Source organism: Vipera berus (genome assembly GCF_964194415.1).
Source record: "Vipera berus genome assembly, chromosome: Z".
NCBI classification, from domain to species: domain Eukaryota; kingdom Metazoa; phylum Chordata; class Lepidosauria; order Squamata; family Viperidae; genus Vipera; species Vipera berus.
In genome coordinates this window covers 88,182,719-88,197,443 of record NC_138205.1, presented here as the reverse complement: position 1 = coordinate 88,197,443, position 14,725 = coordinate 88,182,719, and the positions used below count along the sequence as shown (strand labels likewise).

The following is a 14,725-nucleotide window of genomic DNA, read 5'->3' as shown; positions in this document are numbered from 1 at the left end:
AATCCAAAATTGCCATGCACCAATTGGCACAATTTTCCATGATTTTAGAAAGGACTTTTTTCCAGCCTGGAGATAACTGTTGTTTAAACTGGAACTTCCATTTTGCCCAGCACAAGTTTTATTGTGCTGTGCATGCTTCTAAAATGATTCAGAAGTTGGACCTTCCACAAGCCAAAACCCTCTCTGCTGGTCATTAAACGAGCCTGACTTTTTAAAGTTTCCATGCAACTCGGAGGGAGGGGGAGAAGAGAGATGATAATGTTTTAAGAAACCCAGTTTTCAAAGTTAATATAGCTATTGAAAATCAGGACCATATTTTCAGTCTAATACAGAAAGCTGAAAAGAGTTTTCTATTTTAATTAGTAGCAGAAACATGCCCCATTCACACCTGCATGAAATCCAAAGCATTTATCTACCAGGATCCACAGTGGGTCACAGTCAGTAACACAGAGTATTGTATTGTACTCCTACAGATGCCATCTACCTAATCTGAATCATTTTCAAAGTATGCGCACACACTATGTTCTGTTCAGCAAATGCTTTCTTTCTTCTTCCTGATTACTATTACACTCATTTTTAGATTTAACCTTAATACCAACTACTGATTTTTATGTTAGTGTGCTAATGTATTTCTACATGTTAGCAATTTAAGATGAATTTTGCTGGCTAAGATTAGACATGAGTTTCACAGTGTTTATTTTTTTTCTAGCTAAATAACTGTTTTGATCTAAGTAACATGATCCCTATCCATTTATCTATTGACATGATGCTATGAAAGTTAGAATTGTAATTGAATGATGGTGTGTATGCAGAGATAGAAATATATAGATATAGATTAAAAACAATGCACTTCCCCAGCCAGTTTTGCATTAGATTTTAAAAGCACAAATACATTTATTTATTTATCCTGTTTTGTTATTTTTATAAATATTCAAGGGTGCATTTAAAGTCTTCCTACTATTTTCCCCACAATAGCAACCCTGTATAAGTGAGTTGGGCTGAGACAGAGTGATTGGCCCCAAATCACCCAGTTGTTTTCAGATAGCACTATGACTCAGTCTCCCAGTTTCTAACCCTGGTGTTTTAACCACTGGATTAAACTGGCTCTCTTAATGTCTCTTTTTGACATCAGGAAGCCTGTAGTTGAAAGCCAATTCTTTCTTTAAGGATAATTGTCATGTTCTTTGAACCTAATGCATTTTGTAAATTACTTGTTAGCACAGAGAAAGAGAGAAATCTTTATTTTCATAAAAACATCCTCATACAAATATGCTGTGTAAGGATTGAGCAGGCCATCACAAAATGTTGTTATAGGAGTTTGTTTAAGTGTTACTTATTTAATGAGTAGATAATACAACATGAATTGTATAAGAAATGGGTACAGAAAATGACACAGAGTTCATTGCAAAAATTAGGGTTATATGTAATTTTAAATCAAATTTCATAGGTAGCATTATTCTCCTTAACATACAAATGTTACCACTTTGATTCCTGCATTTCACAATGTCTTCACTTGAATCATTCTTCATGAATAGCCAAATATTGTAAGAAGATTTTCTGCTATTCAGCACTACTATATTATTTTATTAAGCTACCAATCTTTTTTGCAGGGAATCTCAATATAGCCTGAAATACAACCAATTGTACTTTTTCTCAAAGAGAATAGCACTCACCTGCTATTAGCCTCAAGGAAGGTTCTGGTTTATGCTCCCTTTGTTCAGGATATAAAGACCTGAAACATGGAATAGAATTTAAAGGGATGTCCCAATTATACAGCAGCTCCTCCCAGTGCCCTCGTCTATATTATTTATTTATTTATTTAATAATTATATAATGGCTACATTATGCTACTTCAAATGAAATGCAAGTATTAATTAAAATGTTGATTAGATATTGTTATTTTTCATGTTGATCTGTTTTTATGGTTTGAAGTTGTTTTAGGACACCTGCTTTTTTTTCTTTATAAAAAACATTTCTTTGAGCAGATATAGAAAGTTGGTCTGGTTGCATGTGCCAAGATTTGTTATCACTGACAATCTGAAGAGACCAATTCTCCAGACTGATCCTACTGCCAATATTCCCATGGTCTGCTGTTTATTTTCTTCAATCTTGCTACTGCCACTTGTCTACCCTAACTCCCCAAAGAAACTGTAGTGATAGAAGGGGCATCTTGTCTTCTTCTTCCTCTTCTCTCTATTTGCCTATATTATGAATCGAGCTTAAAGAAAAAGAATAATAACATAGTAATAAATAAATAAACAATTGCAACATAAATTAATTTGCCCACACATTTAAACTGGAGTCAATGCTGCTCTAAAGACAGGATTCAAAACTTTAAACATTACTATTGAGGATATACATCTATCAGGTAATATCACTTGGTTTAGTATGAGCTAACATTATAAAACATTTCCAATTAAATGCATTGACTATTCTTTTCAAACAACTTATAATTGCTTAGAAATGAATCATGGCTGGGGGATTGGTTAGATTCAAGTGGTTATAGCTCAACAACTGATGTATTTGCACAACAACTAGCTTCCTTTCTTTTGAAAAAAAGTTTAATATGAATGATTCATTATTTTAGTCAGACTCCAAAGGAAATGGCAGCATAAATAAAAGACTTCCATCCATTGTGGAGGATGATGAAGAAGAGGAAGTCATGGCAGAAGAGGAAGCAGCAACCCTTTCCCCAGTTCACACAAGAAGCACAGCCTCCCAACAAAAAAAATCGGGAAGCAATAAAAGCTATCTGGGGATAAACTTGAAACAGTTCACCTCAGGAACTGTTCCCTTCCACTCACCCATCCGAGTTTGCAGTGCAACCTCATCTAGAACCAAGCATGAAACTGAACTCCATTACTATTCCAAAAGGAAAGAGAAGAATCTGAAGCTGCATCTTTCATCACTAAACAGCATCATCCCTCCTGATCTCAGCCCTCGGTAAGCATTAGGGAAGCCTTGTTGAAATAGACAACTTCATGTGCCATTATTTTTGCATTTCACTAAGATGTTTTTCTATTCCTTGGTGTTATTTCCAGTTACACTGCTGTTTCCACAAGTCTTGCTGGTATTTCATTTTGGCTGCAAGACTGTAGAGGGAATTATCTTTATGTTCATTAAATGGGGCTGGAACAAAATTTATTATCTGACTGCACCTGCAAAAATTTGCTAATCACATATTTTATTAATAATAAGAATAACTGAAGTTCATTAATCACTTTTGTTGGGTATTAGAATACCATTAGTCTTAGACAACATATGTCATCAGCCATCACTTATTGAACCTTGCTTTTAAATACTGTGGGTTTTTTATGTGTGTGTACGTAAAGAGAGAGAGAGAGAAACAGGAAGAGATGCCTACAAAGAATGAAGATTTTGATAGCTGTGATAAAAACTAAAAACTAACATCTATATATAAATCAATATAATATTGATTTATCTCATGTTATTATCAATATTCCTTTAAAAAAACCTATTTCCATCTGAAATGCAGCATCCCACAGATTTTTCTGAATGATTTTCATACAAAAGAAAAATTCCCATGGTGTATAAAAATGATATGACAGGTTTTAAATAAATTGCTATAATCAGGGCACAAATAGGATTAGTTGACTAATATATTTACAAGGCTGGTTTTGTCATCCATAATACCCTATAGCACAGTTGATGTTTAAACTTGCTCCTTGTGAGAGAGAAACAAACCAATAAGGCACTGCTAACCATAGTTTCCCTTTCTATCTCAATCAGAAAACTAAATTAAGCATTTTGAAGAAAGTTGGAATATAAAGCAGTTGACTTCCACAGATTTGTTTATGAGATATACACTGTACTTTACATCTCAAACCAAACAAATGTATTTTATTAACTTTGCTTCTTTATTAATTTTCCCATTCATAACAGAACAAAGCAATTGCATATGGTTGTGTCAAACTAATTAATATCACAGCTTAAGCTAATTCTTGTTCATTTCCATGCAGCCCCATATGACTTCATTTGAAGATGCAGTTATGAGTCTTACTGAGCATACTTTGGGAACTCAGGCCAAGCTTTAACTCATGATATAACCCCATGTAACATTTGCACTGCTCTCTGATTGGCTCCAAACCTAAAGGATGATGTGTTATTGTTATTATCACTAGCAGCACAACTGATTAATTTCTGGCACAGCAAGAGCATAAGGATAAGCAGAAATTACTGCAAGCACCATGCTAAATTTAAAACATCAGTGCCTGGGAATAAGTGGTTTCCCATTAGCAGTAACTCTTGCTTCATATCAGCTCTTGGCTCTCCTATATTCTGGGGTTAAATTGTACAGAGGAGCGTGCATGGTCCCTTTTGCCCAGTCTTTTAAAGTGAGTCAAGGATGGCCTTGCAGTCCTTCTCATACCAGTTGGACATTTTAAAAAGCTACCAAACCAAAAACATCAAAGTTAAAAATTGGCTGTCTCATTATATTTTTGGTCTATGGTCAGATGATTTGGAACATTGGTCAGGTCACAATGGTGCAAAAACTCCACCTTTAAGCACAATTGCAGGATGCTGCATAGTTTTTGTTTAAAGCTGTATCTTTCTTCAATTAAATTAAATTCCAAATTTACCAAAATAAAAAATAGTTACAGAGCTGATAGAATATATTTCCTTTTTCCTGGGGTTTCACTGAGACATTAAATGCAATTTAGGGGGAAGTTCATCTGTGAAAAGTTCACTGAAATTACAAGAACTATGAATGCATATGATGAGGTGCTCCCTTTTTCATTTTAAATTGACTTATGCAGCATTAAAAATAACTATAGTTAGAGAAATCTCCATGCTTATGTTGCTGAATTTAGCTTTGGAGAGATAGGAATTAAAGCAATCTTCTTTAATAGATATTCTGTGACCTGTGAAAAATAGTCCAAGAAGTTATTGTTCCATCATGCTATTATTCTATTTTCATTATGCTAAATATATCTATGACTCTTATGTAGTTGAAACCATAAATAAATATTTATCAACCAATACACAGTTGCAAAGTTTGCATAAATATTCATTAACAGAATTTGCTTCAATAAATGAGAAAGTCCCCATTTTTCTATTTTCATATGAACAAATAGAGGCTAATGTAGCTACCTGCTGCATTAAAAAGGCAACTATTTGGGGGGGAAAATGTCCCCTTATTCTCAATACAGAATAGGTAGTTTCAGTTTGGATAAGGTTCAATAGCAAAGGGTGTCAGTTTGGATAAGGTTCAATAGCAAAGGGAAAATATAATAAACATCTTTTTAAAAAAAAACATCCTCATTCAAAACATAATTTCAGTGGTCGAGAATGATGAGAAAATCATTCTTGCTGTATCTCTCAATAAGAGGAAGGAAGGAAGGAAGGAAGGAAGGAAGGAAGGAAGGAAGGAAGGAAGGAAGGAAGGAAGGAAGGAAGGACAAGGGCAAGTGTGCTAAATTGCAATGATTCAGAATACAGTGAGTGTAATAGGAAGGTAGCAGTGCTAAAATTCAAATGAGTAGATATGTACTCATAAATATATATGCACTATGTTGAGATGGAATTGCCTCTGCCATGCTGCATTTTCACATATAGGTAGTCCTCACTTAACAATCAGTCACTTAGTGACTGTTTGAACTTACACCAGACCTTCCCAGAATCCAGTTCCAAAATTCCAATGGTGGCCCATCCTCATTGGCAATCATGTGATCACATTTTGGACCTCTCGGCAACCATTGTGCATTTATGGCATTTGCAGGATACTGCAAATCACATGACTGCGATTTTTGGCATTTTGCTGGTTTCTAGTACTTATGTCCAGTTTCTCATGGCAACTGTCACAAGAAAGATTGTAATATCAGGCAGTCACATGGTGATCCATTAACAACTGCTACAATGTATGGCTGTAATTTGAGGCTCAATTACGGTAGTCAAGGATTACCTGTACAGGTATCTTATATTCAATTTCAATATTTGCAAGTTAGAAATAGTTCAAAAATTCAGTTGATCCTTCATAGTTTGCAAACTTCCATTGCAACTTGAAAATATTTTGAGAAATTAGAATGTCAGTGAATTAATACACCAACCAATAAATGTCTGTCATATGGTAAAGTTTAATATTCATTTTTGCTATTTTGCATTTATCATATTAGATGACAAATACCTATTGTTTTCCTGAAGAAAATATACCAGTGCAGCCTCAGGCATTCTTGTAGCATTTGTAGTGATCGATTTTCCAGCCGACATTCTCATAGCATTAATACAGCTGTTTCTGTGCTTAGGGCAATTAGTTCCTCTAAGGAAAAACTTTAGCCCCACATTTTATCTCTGTACATGTACCAAAGTCTGAACAATCCTAAGATAGGAATGCAAACACTGAAGCCACTGAAATATACACAGAACCATCTTCAGTCCACTATTGCTTCCCCGAAAACATCATGCTTTACAGCGATATATTATGCCATTTCACTTAAGAACCTTGAACATTCCATATACAGTTCTAATCCTGGTCCACCCAGGATTTCAGGCAAACAATGAATATCCATATTTGCTTGAATAAGCTCTTCTATTCACTGACAAATAAACCAACCAACCAACCACAAGAAGGCCAAAAAACCAAGCACGTACAGAAGTAAAGGCCAGAGTGCTGCCCATTCTTTTACTGAGAGAGGAAAAGCCTATTGGTTTGGTTTGGATTTTTGAAGATCCAAGCAGGTTTTTTCTAGGATCAACAAGAAAAAGAACTCTGGATCCATATTTCTGAAACCTCTAAGAAATTTATGCTGAGGTGGAGACGGGGGGGGGGGGGCAGAATCTCTGATCTCTAATAGCTTCTGATTAAACTGGAATTTCAGTTTAAAATAGAGATCCAGGTAAAAATGAATCAATGGGTAGCAGGGAATGGTTAACTAGGATGGTTCTCTGATATTTGGAATTGGGCTTTGATATCTGTTTTATAATCTCTACATGCACAAGGTGTAGCTAAGACTGATATATCATTAAAAGCTTCTCTCTAACCACCTCTGAAAATACTTGCCACTCCTTATCCTCTCATGAATTGCTCTGAATCTTGTCTTTCTGGATAGTTATCCTTTGAGTACTCTTTTCAGATGCTGTGATTTTTAGAGGCACAATCAGTTTATTTCTTCAATACCACTTGTTTTTTGCACGAATCCATCTAATTATTTTTTTTTAAATTTTCTCTTAATGTTAATAAGAAAATAATTCTTTTATATCTTTATAGATTTATGGATTTTTGCACAAACTTTTCTATTATACACATTTTTATTGTTGGCATACTGTGGCTCAAAATTCTAAAAAGTACAAATTTTGATTAAATGTTGTCATGTATTGGTTAAAAAGGACACATTCTATAGGTCACATTCAAATGCAAAATGTATATTTCCTCCATCCCTAGAGTCCATTTTAAATGTTTTAAATGGAATTTTAATAACAATAATAAAGAAACCAAATAAGAATAAGCCTCAAGATTAGCATTATTGATAAAAACAACTTTCTAACCTCAAATGATGCCAATAATATTTTAAGTAACATTGTGGTCAGATGACCATAACCCATCAATGAGATTTGCTTAAAAACCATACAAATTGAAGCATCACTAATCTTCAGTCTTACTTTAGCTTGTTGGAAGAATTTAGGTGCAAATAATGAAATTCATGTTGTAAATATTATATTGCTCCAACAAAGTATACATTGTTTATACTATATTATAGCATGACAGATCAATGAGATTTCTGTGAAAATAGTCCAAGCTTATGTTTTGTTTTGGGGGGGCCAAAACAGGATTGTTGATGGAACAGAGGATGATGGCAACAATGAGGAAAACCAGGCATTTGAGTTTGGCTCTGAACAATTGAGGCAAGAATCCAGATCATCTCCTATCATCAGGGGTTAGTGCTATATTTAACCACCTTACAAATTATTCATAATGTATTTTTGGAGAGGGATGCCTTTTTTGTACTGCATATTGTGAAAAAAAATCCTTACCTGTAAATAGATTGGCGTATCAAGTCCTAACAGAATGAAAAGTGTTGAGTCCTTCTTGTTTTTTAGATTACTTTTCCTGTCACTTAATAAATAAATGAGCAGATTTTGATTCCAAAAATTCAAGCTATGTTCTGAAAGACTTTAGAAGCTGCATAAAAGTGCTCATTACAACTATAGTGAATTAGGACAGTAATATGTTTTTCTAACAGTTGACTATTTTGAGTAATTGACATAATTGACTAATAGTGTCCAGAACGAATGAGGTCACAAATAGGGATGGATTTAAATATTTTAGCTTTAAATATATTCAAAATATATTAAATGCATTAATGAAAGAATAATATCTGAAAAATAAAAATGAATACTTGCCAGATTAAAACATTATCTAATAATATTTACTATTAAATAACTAATGTAGATATATTAGAAAACATTATTTAATAAAATTAAAGTAATAATTTAGAAATTTTGGTTTTTCCACAACAAAGGAAGGTATTCATTTGATGAATCTTGAAAATGAATTATTTTACATATTTGAAATCTTTTCAGATAATTTTACATAGTTGAAAATAGACAGGACACTAAAGTTTGTCCTTATCAAGTGCCTAATAATGTTTTTATGTCCTAAGTTTTGTTTATTTCTTTGTTTCAAGAAAAATCATGTTCCTTTTCTTATGAGCAACCCTGCAATGAATTTACTGGGGGGGGGGGGAGAGAGCAGAAGCTCTCTAGACAAGATTTCAGTCAACCAGATATTTAATAGTTCTGGAAGTGCTTCAAGAATGTATAAAACAATTGTGTAAAAGATAGCAAACAGATCAGGAATAACGGTGTATCTCGTTTATGGTGATTTTATGCATCATGAAGCAAGCCATAACGTGACTTGGTTTTGGCTGAGCCTAATATGTGAATCAACAAATTATAAATTATTGTTGTGTGCACACCATGGATTTATTTATTTATTTATTTATTTATTTATTTATTTATTTATTTATTTATTTATTTATTATTTATTTATGGGATTTGTATGCCGCCCCATCTCCCAAAGGACTCAGGGCGGCTAACAACGATAAAAACACAAAATATAAACATTAAAAGGTATTAAATCAAATTATCCCATAAATAGTCCAATTAAAAACACAATAAAACAAAATTAAGAAAACCTCCCTTCCATCAGTCCAGGTTGGCCTGTTGAAAAAGCCATGTTTTAAGGTCGCGACGAAAGGAACGGAGATCCGGAGCCATCCGGAGCTCCAAGGGGAGTTGATTCCAAAGGGCAGGTGCCCCCACAGAGAAGGCCCTCCCCCTGGGGGTCGGCAGTCGACATTGTTGGGCCGACGGCACCCTGAGGAGGCCCTCCCTGTGTGAGCGCACAGGGCAATGGGCAGTCGTTCCTGGCAGCAGACGGTCCTGCAAATATGACTTTAATGTTTAAGTATCTACTAGTTTTAGACTGAATCTAACTTTAGATTATCCACACATGATATGATGGCATAAAATGGGAAATATTCCTGTATCATCCCACAGAGGGCAAGATATGCTTATCCTAATTAATATTATGTATGAACATAGCTCATATATCAGGTAGAAATGCAATACATCAAATCCTCTTTCTGTACTGATTTACTTTCTTATAAAAGTGCTCAGCCTTTACATAAGCAAGCTACTGGATCAGTTCTGGATAAAGATAAGAGTTGATCTACCTCAGTGATAATGTGATTTTTGTCTCCTTTAAAAAGTCTTAGACACAGCACTTGCATAATTTATATTTTTTTTATTTTAATCCCATTTATAATTTATATGAGAATGCATTAGGGTAAAAAACAATCTGCAATATTTATTAATTTGCTTTCAAACAGATTTATTTTGTCCTATGAAAATAAACAGGGTAATATTGATTTCATTATTTTTATTTATTTATTTAATTTTATGTTTATTATTCCTTTGGATTTCATATGATTACCCTTAAATCCAATTCATATGATGTTATTCATTCATATGATTGCCCTTAAAGCCAAACTTCTAATTTTATTATCTTTATTAGAATAAATTTAACATTAAAAAAGTTTTATTTCACAAGAAACCACCGTGGCTTTGTTAGGAATATGTCATGTCATACTAATTTTACTCTCTGTCTATCCTCTAAATAATTATGAGAACACAATGGATATATTATACAAGGTCTACGAAAAAAATCTCATAGGCCAATCACAATATGTGTTATTATTTTTTTCAGAAAAAAATGTAAATATATTTAGAAATATTCAATGGTTATGCATCAAATAGAAGTGTTTGAAAGAAAATGACAACAAATTTGAACATAGTCTATGGACCTTGATTTTTAATACATTTTATATGTTGATTCTAGCAAAAGTTTGATATATGTTAATTGATAAGATGGTAATCTATAGATTGGACCTTACCATTATTTCCTGGATGAATTGCTGATTAAGCAATGGTATTCAGTGAAATGTCTCTGAAACCTCTTTCTATCTAAAAGTTTCATTTAGGAAGAAGTTATTTTAGATCATATATGCACAGTCTTTGATTATCAGGGCACCTATGCTTTCTGAAATCTTCCCTTGGAGAGCTGTGATTTTTAATACTAATAGAAGAAACATATTAAATATGTAAAAAATATGCATGGTTACCATAGTTTATTTATTAATCAATCACATTTAGGTACCATCCATCTCATCCTCAGACTGACCCTTAATATTTAATCAGTTGTTTATTCTGCCTCCGTCCTCTGCCTTATTTTGAAACAGAGCCCACTCTCCTGAACTGAGAACCACACACACACAAACACACACACACACAAACACACAAGCTAAACATTGATACACAGCAACAAAGAAAACATTGAGTCTGGCCAAATACAGTGTTGTCAAAATCCTAGCAGGTTACTTTCACCAGCAATAGAAAAGATGGTCTGCCAGTTCTGGGCTTTGTTAATTTTAGATTTAAAGAACCTCTAATGTTTTTTTTTTTCAAGATGGAAACTTAGGCATGACTGGAATACCTCAGGAACTATGGAAGAATTATCAGTGTAAACTATTCTCAGGCTTCATAACATACAAGAGAGAAATGAGGGCTTCTTTTGAATTAGGAAAATAAGGGTGCCTTGTACTGTTTCAACATACTCAGTATGGTTGCTAAATTAATTGATGAATTACAGTGCATTATAAATTATACAACAACATAAATTATAAATGAAACACACACACACACACACACACACAGAGAGAGAGAGAGAGAGAGAGAGAGAGAGAGAGAGAGAGAGAGAGAGAGAGAGAGAGGAGAGAGAGAGAGAGAGAGAGAGAGAGAGGATGTTATGGGACTATAAGACTCAAGTCTCATTAGAAGCCAAATAGAGTTCTGATCTGATGCCATAAACATCTAACACAGGGCTTTTTAACCAGTGGTACTTTAGCACCAGACTGGTGGTACGCAAGCCCTAGCTAATTGTAATGAGGAAGGGAACCAGTTAAAGTGGAGCTGCACAGACCTGGAGGAGATCATCTGGAGCTGCAGAACTTGGCAGAATCCCCAGGATCTGCGCACGTGGCAACATGGTAATTGGAGCTTCCAGTCCACCCAGAAAAGGAGGAGGAGGGTGGAGAGAAGAGAAGGTATAAAAGGGGCAGACTGAGAAGAGAAGAGGCTTTTCTTACCAAAGTGGTGAGGAGACAGAACAAGCAGCCTGTTTTCGGAAGAAGGGTGAGTGAGTGAGGGTGTGTTTTGGGGGGAAGGGTGAGCAAGTGAGCGGTGGGTTTAGCAAGCATGTATTTTCAGGTGAAGGTTGAGTTAGTGAGTGATGTGTTTAGAAGCATAGATCAGATGAAGCCCAGCGCTGATCCTAGCGCTTCTGCTAAGTTAGCAAGCAGCATGTTTTCTGGCAAAGTACGAGCAAGTGAACTGGGCAGAAGCACAGGATTGTCCCGTTCAGCTACAGCTGATCCACGCTTCTGCAGGGCCACCCAGAAGTGCGGATCAGCTGGAGCCTGGCGCTGATCCTGGTGCTTCTACTAAGTTAAGCAAGCAGCATGTTTTCCGGCAAAGCATAAGCAGGTGAGCTGGGCAGGAGACCAGGATCGGCACTTCAGGTGCACATGGAAGAGAAAAGGGTGGGGAGAGGAGATACTATAAAAGGAGGTTTTGGTAGGGGAGGGAAAGAAAAAAAAGAACAGGAGAAAGAGAAAGGAACTGCAAAAGAGAGACAGAGAAGCACAGTCTTGAGAGGAATCAGCTAGAAGTGCATGGAAGAGAAAACTGGGAAGAGGAGAGGCTATAAAAGAAGGGAAGAAAATAGAGGATATAAAGGGGGATGAGAGAAGAGAGGATATAAAGGGGTAAGAGAAGAGAATATAAAGGGGGGTGAGGACTACCTGTACTTTATAACTTTTTTCTGGGTTTTTTTGTCATCAGGTTTTTGACACCTTGCTAGGCAACTTGTGATACTTGAATATTGTTGTAATGTATTGGCCTTATCTGTGTAAATCACTTGCTTATGTCTAAACTGTTCGCTTAATGGCTGACCTACTTTGTGTGTTATATAACAGTTGCTGGGCTGAGCTAGACTTTCTGTCTCCAGGCTGTTAAGTAGGTTTGGGCGGGAAACTGCTACTTTAAATTTATTGTTCGCTGCCTAGAGGCCAACTGTATAAATAGCTACACAGCAGCTATTAGTTTGTTTCTGTTGTTATGTTCTGACTCTGAATAAACCTGTTGCTGTTTGAACACTTCTTCTTGCTCAATACCTACAAGAACCAAATACTTAACACTGGAGATGAAGATGGGATGTGCTGCTTCATCGTAAGAGCCTGAAGTCACTAGGAGGTGAGGCTAGCACAGAGCCTGGCAGGAACTACATTCCCCCCTTGGTCTGCCTAGCAAGCCATGCTGGAGACCACCCTGCCCTAAGGATCTGTCTTAGGGCCTACACAGAAGCCAGCAGCACAAGGCAAAGCGAGAAACAAGCAACGAAGATTACTCACAAAAGTCGGAAAGCTCAAAGAGTTTGATGTGACACACCCAGAGAGATGGGCATCCTACATTTGCCATGTAGAAAACTACCTCCGCGCCAACCAAGTCGGCGAAGATGGGCTGAAGGCCACAACCCTCCTCTGCATGTATGGCTCAGCCACCTTTGATATCGCTGAGAACTTGGTCGCTCCTGCACCACTCGAGTTTGTCAGCTATGCAGACTTGAACAAAAAGCTTTGAGAACACTTCGAGCCGAAGTTATCCATGATAGCATGGAGGCATGCCTTCAAGCAATGCGAACAACAACCCAGCGAGTTGGCAATGGAATTCATTGCAGGTCTTCAGCAGGTGTCTTGACTATGTAACTTCACCGATTTAGAAGATAGACTAAGAGATCGTTTAGTCTGTGGACTCAGGAACCGAGAGTTCCAACAAAAACTCTTTACTAAGGAGACTCTTGCTACAGGAGGCCTTGAAGGAGGTCATGGTGCACAAAGCCACCGGAGGGGCCGTTAAGGAACTGCGGCTCTCCAAAAGTGTGCCAAGCACAGAAGCCATCCACCATGAGGACGCCAAACGGATGGAAGACACCGACTCAGACTACAAAGTTGACAAGATACAGAGGCACCAGGAGAAGGGACCAAGGCCATCTGACAGGGCAGTTCCATTCCCTAGGTGCATAGGCTGCAGAGGCCTCCATCAACATGTAGAATGCCATTTCCAAACAGCCACATGCTGGGCATGTGGAAAACCAGGCCACATCGCCGCCATCTGCTGAGGTCGTCAGCGAGACCGCCAGCTGGGCGAATCATTCAGGAGAGGTACGGGGGCCCTGGGGCAACACCAAGTAGGGTTCTGCTCCAGTCGTAGGAGTGTGTTCCACACTGGTGCCCACTGACCTCTTAAGCAAAGTTTCGACTGCAAGTCGAGCTTCAGGGAGTTCCATGTAAAATGGAACTGGACACAGGCTCAGCTGTATCCATTATCTCCATTGGAACTTTCTGGCACATTTGTATCTGCAGCAATAGATGGGTCAAACTTCGACCATCTAACATTCTACTCACCGACTTCCAGAACTCACGAGTGGCAGTCAAGGGCGATGTTGTGACTCAGGGCCAGCCTGTGGGTCCGGCAGCCGGCTCCGATGTATCGGATGACTCAGATGAGGGGGAGGAGGGAAACGAACCGGCTGATGATGGTTTGGAGGCTTTGCAGAGCCCTCAGCCGGGGACCTCTTCTCAGCTGCGTGAGCCCGAGAGTGCGGAGGAAGATGACCCACAGCTGGCCCTGTTCAAGGACGCCTGACGCAGGAGGCAGTCGAGCAGGAACAAACAAAGAAAGGCTGCGGGACTCCTCGGGAGGAGGCACAGGGAGACCACGCCCTGAGCTCTCTATAAAAGGAGTGTTTGGGGAGGGGCTGGTTGCTGAAAGCAACTTTTCCGCTTGAGAAGACAAGCTCTAGTGTTTTTGTTAACTGCGTAATAAATCTTGGCAGATGCCTTTTAGCCTTGGACGCTCTCCAGTCTCTTCTTTCTGAATAGGGGTTTGCCTTATTACAAGGCCAGAAGAGGGCTGGTTCAGAACAGGCGAAGCCACACTTGTGGTGAAATTCAAGGGGTTTTCAGGCCCATAGATGTTATTGTGGTGGAAGGCCAACGCACGAGCCTCATAGGGCTCGATCGGTTTGATGCATTGGGCATCCGAGTAACTGGCATTTACCGACACAGATGGTAGACTTGTCTTCAGTCTG

At 37.4% G+C, this 14,725-nt stretch overlaps 1 protein-coding gene across 1 annotated transcript in view; it reads left to right on the top strand.

Moving 5' to 3' along the window:
- KCNH8 (potassium voltage-gated channel subfamily H member 8) overlaps positions 1–14,725 on the top strand; it is a gene marked incomplete at both ends in the record, with an annotated part of 235,425 nt that overhangs the window by 213,349 nt on the left and 7,351 nt on the right. The window contains 2 exons of the mRNA XM_081346252.1: positions 2,588–2,943; positions 7,786–7,892. Of these exons, the coding sequence (XP_081202378.1) occupies positions 2,588–2,943; positions 7,786–7,892 (463 nt within the window). The remainder of the gene's footprint in view (positions 1–2,587; positions 2,944–7,785; positions 7,893–14,725) is intronic.